General features: G+C 42.0%; 1 protein-coding gene across 1 annotated transcript; it reads right to left on the bottom strand.

Moving 5' to 3' along the window:
- Positions 1-2,737: 2,737 nt before the first annotated feature.
- On the bottom strand, positions 2,738-3,301 carry LOC131328851 (uncharacterized). The gene is made up of 2 exons (XM_058361813.1): positions 3,112-3,301; positions 2,738-3,066 (listed from the first exon to the last, which is right to left on the bottom strand). Exons 1-2 carry the CDS (start codon positions 3,299-3,301, stop codon positions 2,738-2,740), a joined length of 519 nt encoding a protein of 172 aa, XP_058217796.1.
- Positions 3,302-17,367: the final 14,066 nt, after the last annotated feature.

The raw sequence follows: 17,367 nt of genomic DNA, 5'->3' as shown, positions 1-17,367 counted from the left end.
CCTTATGAGTCATACTCTTCAGGATATTGCTTTCTTGACAGGCCTCCGTCCTCACGGGATTGAGGCCAATTACTTTCTATCTCAGAAAATCCCTTACTTCAAGTAGAAAGAGCCTTTATCTTTCTCTCCCTTCATAAATCACTATGCAAAAAAAGGTCCTGTAGAAGACATTGAACATGTAGCTTTTCTCCTTTACTGGCTGAACAAGTTTATTTTCTGCGTTTCTGCAAATAGAGTTACCAAAGACTTCATAGACTTAGCCTGTGCCCTAGCTTCAGGGCAAAAGTTAGCACTAGGCCCTTTAGTCTTGGCTCACCTCTATCGTGGGATGAAAGAATTGATAAGCAACAAGTTCATATTTGCCCCTGGTCCACTGTCGATCATTACTCTATGGCTCTGGTCTTACTTCCCTAAGTTCGCTCCACCTATGACCAAAAATCTAGAACATACCTGTTATGGCCTTCATTATGTTGATGCCCGTGGTCCAAGATATGCATTTGGGATTTACTTCAAGTTTTTCCATCACGAACTCACGGGAATGGGAAAGAATTGGATGCCATTTACTAGGGATACAGTACCTTGGTGGTTGAAGCAAGGGGCATCAGATCCGAGTGATGATTACGATGATCATATGGAGATCTGGACCAGCTTCTTAATCTCACGGGATCTTATGTATGGGATGGCCTTCACTCCAACAAACTATAAATGCGGGGTCGAGTATTACAATGCAGCTCAATTTGCCAGGCAATTTGGCCTTTGTCAGCTTACTCCAGTGCCTCCATATCAGTCCTTGAACGAGGACTTTACTGATAGACTTGTGATCCAACCGAGGGACTTAGAACGAGTTAGAAACCTTCTCCCTAAGATGAGGAAGAACTTTGCCTTTCACACTTACGTTGAGCGTACTGACAAAGGCGCCAAGTTTGATAACTAGTGGGGAAGCTATACAAGAATGCACTTCTTCAATCCATAGCTGGAGGTCTTGACCATGCTTCTGCCCAATCCAGCTGGAGCGCCCGAACCTACCATTCATATGTCTCTACAACAAATCAGTCCTTTACCGACCTTGAGTACAAAAAGAAAAGGTAATTCAAAGGCTCTTTATTGTTTTATTCCCTTTTTAAGCCTCTGAAGTTTGGACTAAATTTCCTTTGTACTGGAAGATCTAGGAGATGCACCTAAAGACGCTCCTGCGGCCCCCTTAGCCCTTCAAAGATCAAAGAGGTTGAAATCAACTGCCAAAAGGCAATGGCCGAAAGTATGAACGCTTTAGTCCTTTGCTTCATCCTCCAAAATAAGGTAATTATGCCTTCATCTTTTCTGCAGGCCTCTGAGAAGGTGGTTACTGGTAGACCCAGGAGCAGTCCGAAGACTAGCTCTCCTGAAATCGATCCTCTAGAAAAGGTTTGTGCCCTTTATTGTTCTGCCCCCTATGCTCTATTTGAATGTTTTACTAATCTTCCCTCTTATAGACTGATTCTAAGGCCAAAGAAGGGCAAGCTGAATCTGCTCCATCCAAGAAGAAAAGGCTGAGAAAGATAACCTCCACACTGGCTGATTCTGAAAATACCGTGTTTGCTACTGAGCACAATCCTATTGTAAGGATGTATTGTGACACAAAGTTCTCAATATTTATGGCTCCATATTATCATCAACTTCCCCTTGTTTTCAATCCCCAGGAACTTGATGATTACTTTGAAGAAGAGGCAGAAGCAGAAGATAAAAACATGCCTGAATAGGAACCCGAACATGAAGCATCCTCGAGGACTCCAGAGAAGCCTAGATCTCCTAACATCTCGTCCACTCCACCAACCGATCCTATCGTGCAGCCTGAGTTTGTCAATGTGCAGGAAAAGGAGGAAGACGAGGACCTAGATTCCTTGTTCAAATCTGTCCAAGACTTGTTGAAGGCAGCCACTTTCGGCACCTCAGGTAGTGGTCTTGGCTCAACTTCTCAGTCTGAGTTCACCCAAGAAGAGGTCTCCGAGGCAAAAACAACCCTCAGAATGGCCCTCCTTCAAAATTTCAAGGCAGCCGTTCATTCCGCCAGAGCTTCAAACATTAAGAAAGCCATGGATATGCTGGTGAAGGCAAAGGCCTTAGAAATAAAGGAGACCTCCCTCCAGTATTTTCAAAGGAATTCCCCAACATGATCAAGTCTCATGACTCTTCAACGCACGAGCTCAACAAGATAAATGCTAAGCTGGATGAATTAAATGTAGTTGATATGGAACTAACCACGTTCAGTACTGAATGGAACCAGCTGAAAGAGGACGTCAAGACCAATGAGGCTAATATCACTGCAGCCTCCGATGAAATCCAGGACCTTAGGACTAAACTGGTAGAAGCTGAAGGTCGTCTGGAAGAACTTCGGATGGAATCCAAGAAGCTAGCCAAGTATTATGATGAGCTAAAGGCTGGATAGTTCCCAATCTTCGAGGGCAACGGGAAACACTTGAAGTCCAGCTTGCTAGCTTTGACACCTCCTGGGAGAATCTCAAGAACAGTCTTGGAGGCCTTCTGTAGGTCTTGACCTCCAAACTTATTCCCTCTTTTTGACTTGGGCCTGTAATAACTTTAAAATTGTTCCTTTTGTGCCTGGCGTAGAACTTTCCTTTAAATGGCCAAGGGCACTGGTTTGGTTTGATGACAAGTGGCTTGAACTTGAGGCCTTTATGAATTCTGCATAACAGGTATCATGGCCTCCGTTCAGGCTTTGCTGGCAAATTTTTATGGTTTACCTAGATTGATTTTCCCCAAAATCTCTCATCTCCCACATAGTAAGATAATGACGCTTTAAGTACTTTCCATTTGTTAAATGCTTAAACAAACCACCATTTAAGTCCATAAAAAGATACACGTTACCGCTAAGGACTTGAGCGATCTGGTAGGGACCTTCCCAGGTCTGGGACCACTTGCCATATCTTGAATTCTTTTCTCCTAAAGGAAATACGGCTTTCCAGACCAAATCACCTTCAGAAAAGCTCTTTTTTCTCACACGCTTGTCATAAGATCTAGCAACTCTTCTTTTCTGAACCAACATGTGGTTAAGGGCTGCGAGCCTAACTTCATCCAAGTCTTCAAGTTCTACCAACACAGCCTAAGTATAACCTGTAGGAGTGAGGCCATGTTGATCTGCTATCCTTGCTGATTTCACCGCCACCTCCATTGGTAGGACTGGATCATGTCCATATACCAACATATAAGGGGTTATATTGGTAGCTTCCTTCTTTAAAGTTCTGTAGGCCCATAAGGCCTCAGAGAGTAACTCGTGCCAAGTCCTTGGATTATTTTCCACCATTTTCTCTATAATATTGACCAAAGTCCTATTGGTGGACTCGGCCTAGCCATTCCCTTGTGCATAATAAGGAGTAAAGTTGGACATAATGATGTTTTGTTGGGCAGCAAAATTGACCACTTGTTTTCCCATGAATACTGTACCTCTATCTGCAACCAAGTGTTCAGGAAGACCAAATCTATGGATGATTCTCTCCTTGATCACCTTGATTACTTCTTGTTGATCTACAGACTTTAATGGCACCACTTCTGCCCATTTAGTAAAATAGTCCGTGGCTACCAAGATATAAGTATGATTTCCAGAAGAGGGCGGATAAATATTTTCAATTACGTCAAGGGCCCAACCTCTAAATGGCCAAGGTTTGACCATAACATGATAATCAGCTGCAGGAACACGCTGAATTGGGCCATGGGCTTGGCAAGGTTGACATCTTTTAGAAAAACAAATGCAATCCTCTAAAATGGTTGGCCAATAGTATCTATACCTTCTGATTAGCCATCTCATCTTAATCCCTGATTAATGGGCTCCACAGACTCCTTCATGGACCTGACTCATGACCCTCATGGCCTCGGGGTGCCCTAAACACCTTAAAAGTAAGTCGTCCTCAAAGCTTTTCTTGTATAATTCATAGCTCATAGCCCTTCTCCTTACCTTCCTAGAGGCTCTATGATGGGGCTTCTTGAGGAAAGAAATAATAGGTGTACGCCAATTGTTCTCGGGCTCATCGTCTGACTCTTCTCCCGTGATCAGAAGTAAAGACTTCCAGTTCTAGACCTCTTCTCCTTCCAGAAGGTAACAATCTCTTTTGGACCGTGATAATCTTGTGAATAATTTCTAGAGCTAACTTCAGGGCTGTAGAGACCTGAGCTAAGCTGTTGGCTTCAGTGTACATACTCCTTGAGACGTGTTTGACCGTGACATTATCAAAATCTTGAATTAATTGCATGACTGCCATATAATAAGGGGCTAAGTCCTCACTATAGCATTTGAATGTCCCTGCCAAGTGATTGATAACAAGGTTTGAATCCCTAATAACTTGCACTTCTCTAGCCTCTAGATCCCTAAGAATTTCAAGGCCTATAACAACCGCTTCATATTCGGCTTGATTGTTTGTCCATGGAAAATCAAATTGAAAAGACAATTCAGTCCTCAGGCCTTGGGGAGAAATAATAATTATTCTACACCTTGAGACCTCTTGAGTCCTTGATCCATCAAAAAGCAACGTCCAAGGAGAGTGATATTTCAAGAGCGCTCAGTCAATGTTCAAGTTCGTCATTGATATCCACGCATGGATGATCAGCGAGAAAATCCGCTAAGGCCTGGCCCTTCACAGCTTTTTGAGGGATATATTAGAAACTGAATTCCATTAAAGCTAAAGACCACTTGCCAATTTGGCCCTTCATAATTGGCCGAGAAAGCAAGTATTTGACTAGATTTGTTTTACTCATAATGTAAACCAAAACAAGAAGCAGATAGTGCCTCAACTTAATTGCTGAAAAGTACAAGGCAAGACAGATCTTTTCAATAGGGGTGTATCTCCTCTCACAAGGAGTCAATAACCTACTTAAATAATAAACCGCATGTTCCTTCCCTTGAGCGTTGTTTTGAGCTAAAAGGCCTCCGATAGAGCCTTCAGCTGCTGAGATGTAGAGCTTTAACGGCCTGTTCTTGATGGGGGGCATAAGGACTGGAGCTTGAGCTAAATAGCCTTTGATTTCATCAAAGGCCTTCTGATGGTTTGCCTCCCAAACAAAGATGTGTTGGTCCTTCAGCTTCAAGAGTGGAGAGAAGACCTGAACCTTTCCTGCTAGGTTTGAGAAAAACCTTCTCAAGAAGTTGAAAGAACTTAAGAGCTTCTGTAACTCCTTCTTGGTGGTAGGAGGCTTGGCTTCCATGATTGCTTTGGCCTTATTCTTGTCCACCTTAATCCCTCTGTTGTGAACCAAAAATCCAAGGAATTTGCCTGTAGATACTCTGAAGGCACACTTTAAGGGGTTTACTTTTAGATCAAACTGTTGCATTCTCCGAAACGACTTCCTCAAGTGTTCCAAGTGTTCATCATAGGACTGAGACTTAATCACGATATCATCGATATAGATCTCCATTAAACGGCCAATGAAATCGTGAAATATGGCGTTCATTGCTCGCTGGAATGAAGCACCTGCATTCTTTAGGCCGAAGGGCATTACGACCCACTCAAAGGTTCCTAGGGCTCCAGGACACCTAAAAGTAGTCTTAGCCGTATTGGCCTCATCGATGAAGATCTGATTGTAACCAAAATGTCCATTCATGAAGGACAAAATCTTGTGACCAGAAGCTCCGTCCACCAACTAATCTACAACTGGCATTGGATATTCATCCTTTGGGGATGCCAAATTCAAGTTTCTGAAGTCTACACATACTCTGACCTTGCCGTTCTTCTTAAGGACTGACACAATATTAGAGAGCCAAGTAATAGACCTGGCTGTACGTATGAACCCAGCGTTGAAAAGTCGTTCGATCTCGTCTTTGACCTGTAGGTAGACCTCATTGGACATCTTCCTTGGCAGTTGCTTACAAGGTCTGAATTCTGGCTGAATAGGCAGCTTGTGCTCCACTAGGTCTCTGGACAGACTTGGAAGCTCCTCGTAAGTCCAGGCGAAACAGGACTTGAACTCCCTTAAGAGCTGAATAAACTTTTCCTTAACATCCTCTGGGAGAAGTTGGCTAGTATATATAGGCTTGGGATTCTCTGAATCTCCCAAGTTAACTTCTTCCAAAGGATCTTGCACGTCAGCTTTTAGATCATCCAACTTGGCTGGGGCTGCTTCAAGGTTTTCTAGTCTGATTTCGTCCAAATCTTCAACCAGGTTTTCATCCTCATTGATTACTTCGGCCGCACAGGCCGAATCATCTTCTTCTGATTCTTGAATACCCATCAGCCTCCTTTCAAGCAAGTAGGCTTCAAACTTTGACAGTGTGGCGTGAAGGGCCACGCTCTTCTCTTCTTCTGAAGGGTTTACTGATATTGAGAAGGGCGTTTGAATGAAGTCGTAATTGGCCTACTTGACTCCGTGATCATTGGACCGATTAACTCTTGAAAAAGTGCCTTTACTTCTTCCTCTGACTTGTTGCCGTGTATAGGCACTATTTTGTGGCGGCCATACTTGTCAAGGCCTGCCACTTTCATTGGACCCACTCCTTCATCTTATAAATGGGCCTCAGCATGATTCATAGAGGCTTGGAAAGGTCTGCGGTCAGCCCATATCACCTCCACATCGTCTTGATTCCAGAAAATAAGGCATTGGTGAAGAGTTGAAGGAACTGCCAGACAAGAGTGAATCCAATCTCTCCCCAACAGAACATTAAAAGAAGAGTGTGAATTAACAATAAAGAAAGGTGTGGTTAAGGTCTTGGACCCTACTGTTAGGTTCATGATCAGAATACCTTGACAAGTTGTCTCCTTCCCAGTGAAATCAGTCAAGGTTGAAGTGCAGGAGACTAGGTCTTGATCAGTCTTCCCAAGCTTCTGCATCATAAACCTAGGAATGAGATTGGCTGCTGACCCATTGTCCACAAGAAGACGATTGATTGGCATTCCATCAAGACTACCTGTGATATACAAGGGCTTGATGTGTTTATTCATCTTGAGACTTGGTCTTTCAAAGATCACACTAGCTGCCCGATCGTCAGTCTTCCTTTCGGTCTCATCCTTTAGCACATTCACTGAAGGCCCGTTTAGTCCTACAGAGAAGGACTCGTTTAGAATTTCAGCAGTCTGCCCCATCTCCACAACATCTCCTTCCATTGCTGTTGGAGTGTTGTCCTTGGCTTCCAGATCTGCTGGTAGGATCACAACCATGTTGCATTGCATATTAGAACCTTGTCCAGGCTTGCACTCCTTGGCTTATGGATTCAGATTCGACTTGCCCCCCGAGTCTGACCTTCTAGGTTCAAAAGCTGTCTTCTGGAGCAAAGTGACTTGTCTTGGTGGCGACTGAATCCTAGCCTCCTTAAGAGTTCTTTCCAGGAGAGGTTGTTTCTTGGATGTAGTTGCTTGCTTTGGAGGTGGTTTGGTGATAGCCTCCTTATACGTCTTCTGGAACGGGATTTGCTTCTGAGGTAAAGTCATTGGAAAAGGCTCAACGATAGCCTTTTCCATAGTCCTTTCCAAAGGCTTGTTTACTTTTTTAGCCTTATGTTTTTCGACCATAGGCTCTTCCATTGGGATCTCCATCTTCGTCCTCCCTTTGGGATCATCCTCAATCATTGGGTCGTCCAAAAGATCTGCCTCTTCCTCGGCCCTTCTAGCTGCCTGCTTGAATCGTTGGCGGCGTCTCTTCTGAGATTTGGACAAAGGCGGAGGTTCAGAAGGAAACTTTGGATGTTCAACCCTATGCCACTCATCTTGAGGAGTGACTAGAGGTCTCACAACCCTTGGCTTGCCCTTGGAAGGAGTAGAAATCCTCAAATTACCCAACTCATCTTCAACTTCAACCAACCACGACTGAATTCGGTTGAACACAGATTCACGTACAACCCTTCTTCCTTTAGACCTGTGTGACTCTTCAAACCTTGGTTCAGTCCTTCCCACGATAATACTCTTTAGGGCTGGCTTGCTAGGACTGGCATGATGGCCACACTTGGAGCATATCATGGAGCAAGTTGGCCTTTCTGGTTTCTTCACCCCCGTAGGTTTGGACCACCATGAATTCTACTTTTCAAACTTCCTGACCCGTTTAGTCCGAAAATCCCTCTCATCATAATAAGGATCACAGTACCTGCCTGGGTTGGAATTGTAAGCTCCTCTGGAAGGTGCTCCCAAACTTATCTTCTGTCTAGGAACAGTCTTAGGCACTCTTCTCATGTCTACAGAGACAATATTTGTACTCAGCCCTGAGGGAAAATGATTGCCGTCGACCCCCATGAGCTGTTTGTCTTTTTAAGGAAACTTGAACTCTCCCCGGTCAATTTTGTCCTGGATATCATTTCAAAATACTATGCAATTATTAGTTGTATGACTCCAAGAATTGTGGTACTTATAATACTCTTTGCCCTTCAGTTCTTCCGGAGTTGGAATCTTGTGACCAAAGGGTAGTTTGAGCAGCTTATCGGCCAGGAGTTGATCAAAGATAGTTTCAGCCCTACCAACGTCAAAAGTATAGGCACTGGTTGGCCTATTAAAGGTATTTTAGGTTGGCTGCTTTATGGGCTCCATCTTAACAAAGGCCTTGCAAACGTATGGCTTTTTGTTGATGATTTCAGCCATTATCACGTCTGGGTCTGCTTCTACCTCCACTGCAGCAACCTCGTAATTAGGGTCACGGTAATACGTTCCCTTGGATGCTGTCTTCCTGTCCTACTCCTCTGCCAAGAACTTTTCATAATGAAAGGCCTTAGAGGATAATTCAAACAAGTCTCTGAATTGTGTCCCATAGAACTTCTTCTTCATTTCAAAGCCCAGGCCGTTTAATGCTATATGCACGTATTCAGCCTCTGGAAGGACTATCTTGCACTTGAATCGAGCAGTCTTGAAAAGTGAGAGGTAGGACTCCACGGATTCTAGATGGGTTTGACGATAGCATAACAGGTCTGCCAGCGTCACTTCTGGTTCTACCTTGTGGAACTGCTGGTGGAACATCTCCTCCAACTGTGCCCAGGTCTGCACGGAGTTAGGCGGCAAGTTGATGTACCAAGTAAAGGCTGTCCCCGTAAGAGATTTGGGAAAGAGCCTCAACTTTAGGGCATCAATGGTTCCGGCCTCTCCACATTGAACTTGAAACCTAGCAATGTGTTCCACTGTTGACTGCGCGCTTTCACCATTGAAGGTCTGAAATTTTGGAACTTTATAACCCCTCAGGAAAGGTGTATTGTCCACCTCCTCAGTATGAGGCTTCCTATACATAGGCCTCCCCAAAGGTCTGAAACCAGGTCCTAACTGCTCCTGGAACAAGTTCAGGACTTGATCACTTCCCATAGCTAGGTCTGGCACAGGAAGCGGCTGCGGGTGTGCCTCTTGTGCTTGTTGGTTCTAGGCTGGACTTGCCCCCCGAGTATCAGAGCTTTTAGAAGTATGAGCAACTCCTTTGTCCTTTCCAGAGCCCTAGCCTCCTTGCGATGGCTTTTTGTCCATCTTATCAGGTTTGTTCAGATTTTCAACCAAAACAAACCTTTGATCATTGTTTGCTGGAGGCGTCTGAGCTCTTCCAAGCATGACTCCCTTCTCCTTTTGCCCCCCGAGTGGAGGGCTGCTGGATGATGTAGCGTGATAAAATGTTTGAGGAGGGGGAGGTACCCCCAATAAGCTAGTTTGGTCTTGACCGTTGCCATAAACACCAAACTGTGGAAAGCCCTACTACTGAGGAGCGAGCGGTAGCCTCTCTGTAAGCGTAGCAACCATTTTATTGACTGCTATGGTCAGAGGTTCAAAGGACTAAGAGAACGATTGTGAAATTGAATGTGTCACGTCGCGGGAGATCTCACATCCTGCCAAAAACATATAATTTTTGACGCTGTCGGTAGCGTCGCTAAGATCTTGAGCGCTGATCTGAGGACCAGCTTCCTTGAGTAATGGCACGCCGACTGCCACTCCCTCAGGACTCTGTGGTGGATCCGAAATGGGTGGATCCGATTGTTGCTGCTGTTGCTTCCTTGCCATAATAACGATTAGGGTCCCACCGGGTGTACCAAAAACTGTTTCGGCTCCGAAGTGGCTCACAAGACTGAGCGGGCGTGCCAGGACTTGTCGCGTCCAACGTAAAAGACTGAGTGCTCCTTTTCTGACTTCGAATCTGTGAGGGCGATAGTGTTGCAACCTAAGGGCTGGATTGCAGTGAAGGTCCGTGGTTTTGCCTCTACGAGCGAGGACTTAATAATTTCCTAACCGTGTAGGAAAAGAAGTAACAACGTAGAATAACTTTATTATATCGTAATAATAAAGTTGGGGATACAAGAGAGATATGAATAACTTTGTTATGTCATAATAACAAAATTGGGGAACAAGAGAGATAGAAATGAGGGAGAAATGAGATAGTTGATTCGCTGGGAAGGCTTTGGTTTTAAGCGTTGAGCTTGATTGGTGTGTGAACCCTTTTTTCTTCTTGTCTTCTAGTATTTATAGGCCAAGCATCTCCACGGTTCTGCATGCAAGAGGCTTTGTTGGCTTCATCTCATGGCACCATGTGTCCTTTATAACTTCCACTTCATGGAATCATGGGGTCATGGGTAGTTAACAGAGAATTACCCATGTGTTTACTCTGGTTCATGGGCGGTTACAAAGATAGTGGGCCACCTCCATTTGCTATTTCCGTGGGTTATCAAAAGGGTAACGGGCCATTTCACAATCAAATGGCCCTGTGGCAATTATTCCCATCAACCAATTCCCTCATTTCATGGGATAGTTCCAGAGAGTTACAAGGGTAATGAGCCACGTGTCTCTCCCTTTTTACGGACATGAGGGAATTAATGAGGGAATTAAGAGCCATTTACCTTCAACATGGCCAGTAAACATACCAATTTCATGGGCCCATTTTCAAATAATTATTTCTAACTATGGGCATTTGAATTTTGGTAGACCATTAAGCCCAGTATACTCTTAGACCATGATTGGATCAGATTAAAATTGACTGGGCCCAATTAGTTTTGTCTTGGCCCATTAATTTTAATCCAATGCCTCTCTATTTTTTGGCCCAATTTAATTAAAAAACAATTAAATGGCCCTTCAACACTTACCCAGGATTGGGTGTCAAAAACGGGTATAAATGCTTATATTGATAATAACAATGTTCATTGCTATAATAGTAGTACATTTATTTATTTTGGCGGGCCCCTTGGTGCTCGCTAAGCTCAGGACCGGTTTGCCTCACGTTGTGCAACCAATATACTTTTTTACAAATAAGAATTTAGCTTCCCTTGAATTTGAAGAAAAACAATATTTTTTGAGTGGTTGTAAGGTTAATTAATTATTACGTGATCAAGATTTTTACTGCAACTTGTGGATCGGTCTGCCTCACGTTCTGCTTCAAGGCTTGTTAGCCTTTTTATTTAATTTATAGTTTTTGCTTCTGTTTTCGTTAATCTTTTACTTCTCCTATTTTTTGGTGTAACGAGGAACAGCGGTCGCTTGTAGTGTACATGTGGTGGCCAGTTGACCTTAAGTGGCAGTCGCCGGATTAGGTGTGTTGATTGACAGATCTACTATCGGCCGCTAGATAGTTTAACCTCACAACCTCTATTTTCGTTTCTTTTACATACTCCCTCTCTCAGATCCCTTGTTCTTGCCCATACCCTTTTTTTTTTTGAAAAGGTCAATTTCATTAAGGACAAAGTTAACGCATTACATCAGAATCAAGAAGGAATTGCAAAATGGGCAGAATACAACCCGAAGAGAAAGTACAATTCCTGCTAAGACCATTTGTGACTAGCCAATGCGCAACTTTGTTAATCTCTCTACAACACCAAACAAAGGACCAATTCCTAGAGTTAGCCCACTCTTTGATGTCATCTACTAGAGCTCTAATCTCCCACTGTCCCTAAAAATTAGAGTCCTTGAAAAAATTTATAAGTTCCAGGCAGTCCGACTCAAAGATGGCTTTAGAAATGTTTAGTTCCATTGCTACATTGCAAGCTATTCTAAGAGCCCAAGCCTCAATGCTAATAGCTGAAGTTGCAATCGTTCTTCCCATACGCTAGAATTGAGCTGTTCCGCCACTATCTCTCGCGATAACGCCAAAGGCAGCCAAGCTGCGGGAGGATTTAAAAGCTCCATCAATATTGAATTTCACGACAGAGGAGGGGGGAGGGGTCCATATATTCTCCTTAACCTGCCATGTGGCGCTAGTTTTAGGACCCTTAAACAATGCAAGCAAGTAATCACAGACACCCACACAAGCAGCTTCAATTGTTTCCTTCGGATTTAGAGGTTTACCCGAAAAGATGTAGGCATTCCTAGACTTCCAAATAGCCCAGCAATGATGAAAGATGATTGCCATATCTTCCATAGTAGTTTCTTTGGCCATATTTCTGCCGCAAAGAAGGTCTTCCATCCACTTAGAAGTTGAAGTGATCACCAAATCCACAGTCCAAAAAGATTTCTCACTGCCAAACCATACAACTCTAGTCCAAGGACATCGAAAAAGAGTGTGTTCAATGGTCTCAGGCTCAGCATCACATATGGGGCAGATAGGTGAGGGTACATTTACATTTGAACAAGTTAGCTTTCTAGGCAATCCAATTATGGACAACTTTCCACATGAAATGACAGATTTTAGGCAAAGATGGAACAGCCCAGAGCTTAGTCCACATAGATCTAGGAGGAGAATGAGAAGTGGACGCCTGAGAAGGCATAGTAGAGGTGTTCTACTTAACGGCTTGATAATAACCAGCTTTAACCGTATACTTTCCAGACTTCTTGTGAGCCTAAATGAGTTTATCCTCCTTTTTGGTGATACTGAGAGGAATTTTGGAGATGACTTTGACTTCCTCTTCTGATACACATGTGGTAAGCCTTCCCAAATCCCAAGTCTGATGCTCTTCAATTATAAAATCAACAACTTTGATCCAAAGACAGTTGGGAGGAGGATTGCTAACCAGTCTGCACTTTGCATAGTTATGGACCCATTTATCATTCCAGAACTACACAAACTCTCCATTACCAACACTCCAACGAATGCCTTCCTCCAACAAACTCCTACCTTCCAGCATACTACACCATACCAAAGATGGAGAGGCTCCTTTCTTTGCATTCCAACACGAAGACTCAGGGAAATACTTCCCTTTCAAAACTTGAGCCCACAGAGCATTGGGATTCTCATTGATTCTCCACAATTGTCTAGCAAGGAGAGTATTATTAAACAAAGCAAAGTCTTTGAAACCTAAACCACCCTCTCCGGCGAACGGTGAAATTGATTCGGACCAAACCGATTCATACCTTCTGAATTTTGTCTGTGGATTAATGGTCCGAACATAGATTCAAAAATTTAAAAACCTTGAGATACGGATTAGAATTGGATTTTCATTTGAAAACCATAGATTATCTGAACTGGACCGTGAGATATTTAAAAAATAAAAAAATATTTTACAGATGTTTTTATAAATTATATGTAACTATTTGACAATCTGGTATCAAATTCTAGAATGAGTTTCATATCTTGTCGATTGTCACGCTGTAGAGAATGGAAGATCTGTGTTGATGTTTTTTTTTTTTTAATTTAATACTTTGCTAGAACCTGGAAGCTTTGTATTTTATTTGGTTTATTTTAGTTGATGACTCCGTCTGGAAATTAGTCTACACATTGCAATTGAAGTAAAACTAGTACATTGCGAAAGAGTGGCGACGGATGTCTCGACAGTTCTTCTTTTATTTGTTATTTGTTTTAATAAGGTCTTCCTTCGGGGGGTTTTGTCCTCCTTTGGGAGGTTTCTTCTCATTCTATAGGGCGGCGCATCTATGTGTTTATACGCTCTTTCTGTTGGAGTGTCCAATTTGTGGACTCCTAACCTTCCCCCATGGGGATTTTTTGATGAATACTACCTCTCAACTTTGAGAAAATGACAGCCAATGACATGTTTTGATAATTAATACCCGCCAAGGACATTTTCAGTATTAACAAATATTCTCAGCATGTCATTGGCAGGTATTAATTATCAAAACACGTCCTGGACCGTCATTTTCCCCTCAACTTTTGACAAAAAAAAAAAAGGGGTGGTGTTGACAAGGTTGGGCTAGTAATCCATAATGGGCTTCCCTGCAAAACATATATCTGGCCTACTACTGCCTGCCTACGGAGATATTTGTGGGTATGAAAACTCTACTATGGGCTGGTGTTTTCCCCCAAAAGCCCAAAGACTCAAAGCAATAATCCCCACTGCACTGCAGTTTGAAAAAAAGGACGGAGTTTTCGGCTGTGTTCGTTTTGCATTTTTAGGTATTTTAATTTTGGTAGTAGGTAGAGAGAGAAATAAGGTAATAATGAGAGAGAGGAGTAATGAATAGAGAGAGATGGCAAAATAATAATGTAATTGAAGAAATAAGATAATGATTAGAAAAAAAAAAAGGTAATAATTAAAAAACAAAAACAAAATGTGAAACGAACAAGGCCGTTATTTGGTATATCTGCAGCAATGGATCCCTTCTTTTAAAATAACTTGCCCCTTCTTTTATGCTAAGTCCCATTGGAGTGAACACTCACTCAAAAACTTTTTTTATTTTATTTTAATCATCTCACCTAATAACTAGTGCATGTTTACTATTTATCATTTGGCCATTCACTTTAAGCCATTTTCATATAGGAGATGCTCTGTTTCTTACTCGATCTAACTTTAAAGTTCATCCACTTAAGCAAGAAGAGGTCAATTCTCTTAACCAGGTGCCCAAACCTGCTTATGTGCACTTCGACTAATATGAAAAATCATAAACCCACCATCGACTAGTCAATTCCCTTATTGGTACTAATAGCTGACTCTGTTGGATGTTTTGGAGGCAAAAGTTGAGAGATCTTTTTTCTAATCACACTATAATTGTTGGCCAAATAACCTAAGGAGGGCAAAGAAAGGAGAGGGGCTGTTGGTAGGGGTCAAAACCAGCCTACACGTGTGTGGATATATATTGAAGAGCTAAGACACATAACGCGTGAAAGTATCTTTAAAAAATTTCCAAAACTATTACGATTGAAAGCGTGAGCGCAGAGCGAGAAAGACAGTAGGAGCGGAGGGACCAACTGAAGAATTATGTGACTAAGCTTAAGAAACAAAGCACCGGCACATGTGAGCAGTCGAGAAAAAAGGAGCACGTACTCTTGAGTACTCTTCTTCTCCCTTTCATAATAACTCAATGAATTTCGATCAGTTATTGAAGAGCTAAGACATATAACGCGTGAAAGTATCTTTAAAAAAATTTCAAAACTACTATGATTGAAAGCGTGAGCGCAGAGCGAGAAAGACAGCAGGAGCGGAGGGACCAGCTGAAGAATTATGTGACTAAGCTGAAGAAACAAAGCACCGGCACATGTGAGCAGTCGAGAAAAAGGAGCACGTACTCTTGAGTACTCTTCTTCTCCCTTTCATAATATCTCAAGGTATTCCGATCAGTTAACGCGAACCTCAACTAATTTTTTCAAGATTAACCCACCGCGTCCACTACATGACATAGGGCTCAATTAAAGTCGATGGGAGGTCAGTGCATATAAACTGACCCGACAAAATACAACACCATTCTTCTTCCTGTCTCTTAAACCCCTAAAACGGGTGACGAATTCAACACTGGAAATTCAGAAAACCACTAACCAAGATCCATCCAAATGCAATGATTGATTTGTATCGCCTGGTCCATGGCAACACCCACTTTGTGCACCAAAACAGGCCCGTGTTTGTGCACGATTCGCCAGATATGGCAGGGGATAACCAGGCCGGGCAAATCATGCGGCGTGACAATAGAGATCAAGTAGGTCTCTGTCTCTCACATGATGGGAAAAAAATTAGTGAATCCATGTCCGATCTTTCACTAGTCTTTGTCTTAATCATATTGGGACAAATTTAGTGAATACATGGTGAATTATCGGATGTTCTTGGATTACTGTCACGTGGTGTTTTAATATAATTTATAATTTATAAAGTATAATCTTTATAATTCTTACATTTTTGTTGGTTTGCTACTTAAAGTATGATACTCCCTACGTCCCATTTTCTTTGTCCTTTTTTAATATTCGTGTCAGTTTTCAATCGCTTATATCTTCTAATATGAATCTCAAAAAATATCCAATATAGATTTTATTTGATAGTACTCGATTAGGTATATAATACAAAGTTTTCAAAATTATGGAAAACATTATAGATTAAGAGATATAAGCATTTAAAGATCGGCACAAACAACGAAAATGGACAACCAAAATAGGACGGAGGGAATATTTTGTTTCAAGAATCTGTTATAAGTATGTGCATCCCACAAAAATATTTTGTGATATTTTGAAGGGTTTTAAACCGGACAAGGAATTCTCGTAATATAATGATGTGATATAAAGTATGTGCATCCCACAAATTATTCTCACAGTACATTTTTTAAATTATCCTGACCATCTATTTTTGTTTATCTAATGTTGTTCTTTCAGCATTTAAATCAATGCCCCTCCATTGCAATTTCGCCATGCGGTAACGCGTTTTTCATTTATCTAATGTTGTCTGAACAAGGATCTAAGAGCATGGGAGATGTCAATTCCTACGTGGACATATTAACGGTAACAATTGACACCAAAATTCAATCCAACCTAACAGCCTTATGTGATGCCAAAATCTACGTGGCTTTTAAGGGAATGACAAAGTTATCAAAGTTGACAACCACCCTCCTCCATACCAAATTTCAAAAAATGACCGTTTAAATTGACGTAAAGATTGACATAAGGGTTGAAGAGGGATAACTTGATGTCAAATAAAAAGAATTTGGCATAAGGGTTGGAAAGGAAGGCTTTGATGTCAAATTGGAGATGTCAAAATGCCACGTAAGCCTTCAAAAAACATTTGACATCTCCAATATGAAGTCATGGGTTGGAGATGCTTTAAGAGCATCTCCAACGGAAGTTGTCAAATATGATGTGGAGCTTGTAACGGTAATATTTAACACTAATTGACAAACCAACCCAAATGCCTTCTGTTAGGCCAAATCCTACATGGCTTTTGACATAGATGAAGTGGGGAGGAAGCATGCCGACTTTGATTACCTACGCCTTGCCTGCCAAATTTCAAAAATGACTGTTTGGATTTTGACATTAAGGGTTGGAGAAGGATAATTTGATGTCAAATAAATAGAATTTGGCATAAGGGTTGAAAATAAAGGCTTTGATATCAAATTGGAGATGCCAAAATGCCACGTAAGCCTTCAAAAAAAGTTTGACATCTTCAATATGAAGTCTTGGGTTGGAGATCACCTGATCAATTTAAACCTTTCCCTAAAATGATCTACTCAACATACTTTACGAATCGAACGGTTCTGATCACGACGAAAGAAAATTTTGATTGAGCACACCGAAGCGCCCTAGATCACGTGTTGTTGTCAGTGCTAACTCAAAGATGTTTGGGACCCGAAGCAGAAGTCCTAATAG

This window comes from Rhododendron vialii, chromosome 1a, assembly GCF_030253575.1.
Source record: "Rhododendron vialii isolate Sample 1 chromosome 1a, ASM3025357v1".
In the NCBI taxonomy this organism is placed as follows: Eukaryota; Viridiplantae; Streptophyta; class Magnoliopsida; order Ericales; family Ericaceae; genus Rhododendron; species Rhododendron vialii.
Note: the sequence above shows the minus strand (reverse complement) of the source record. Positions and strands in the feature narration are given on the sequence as shown.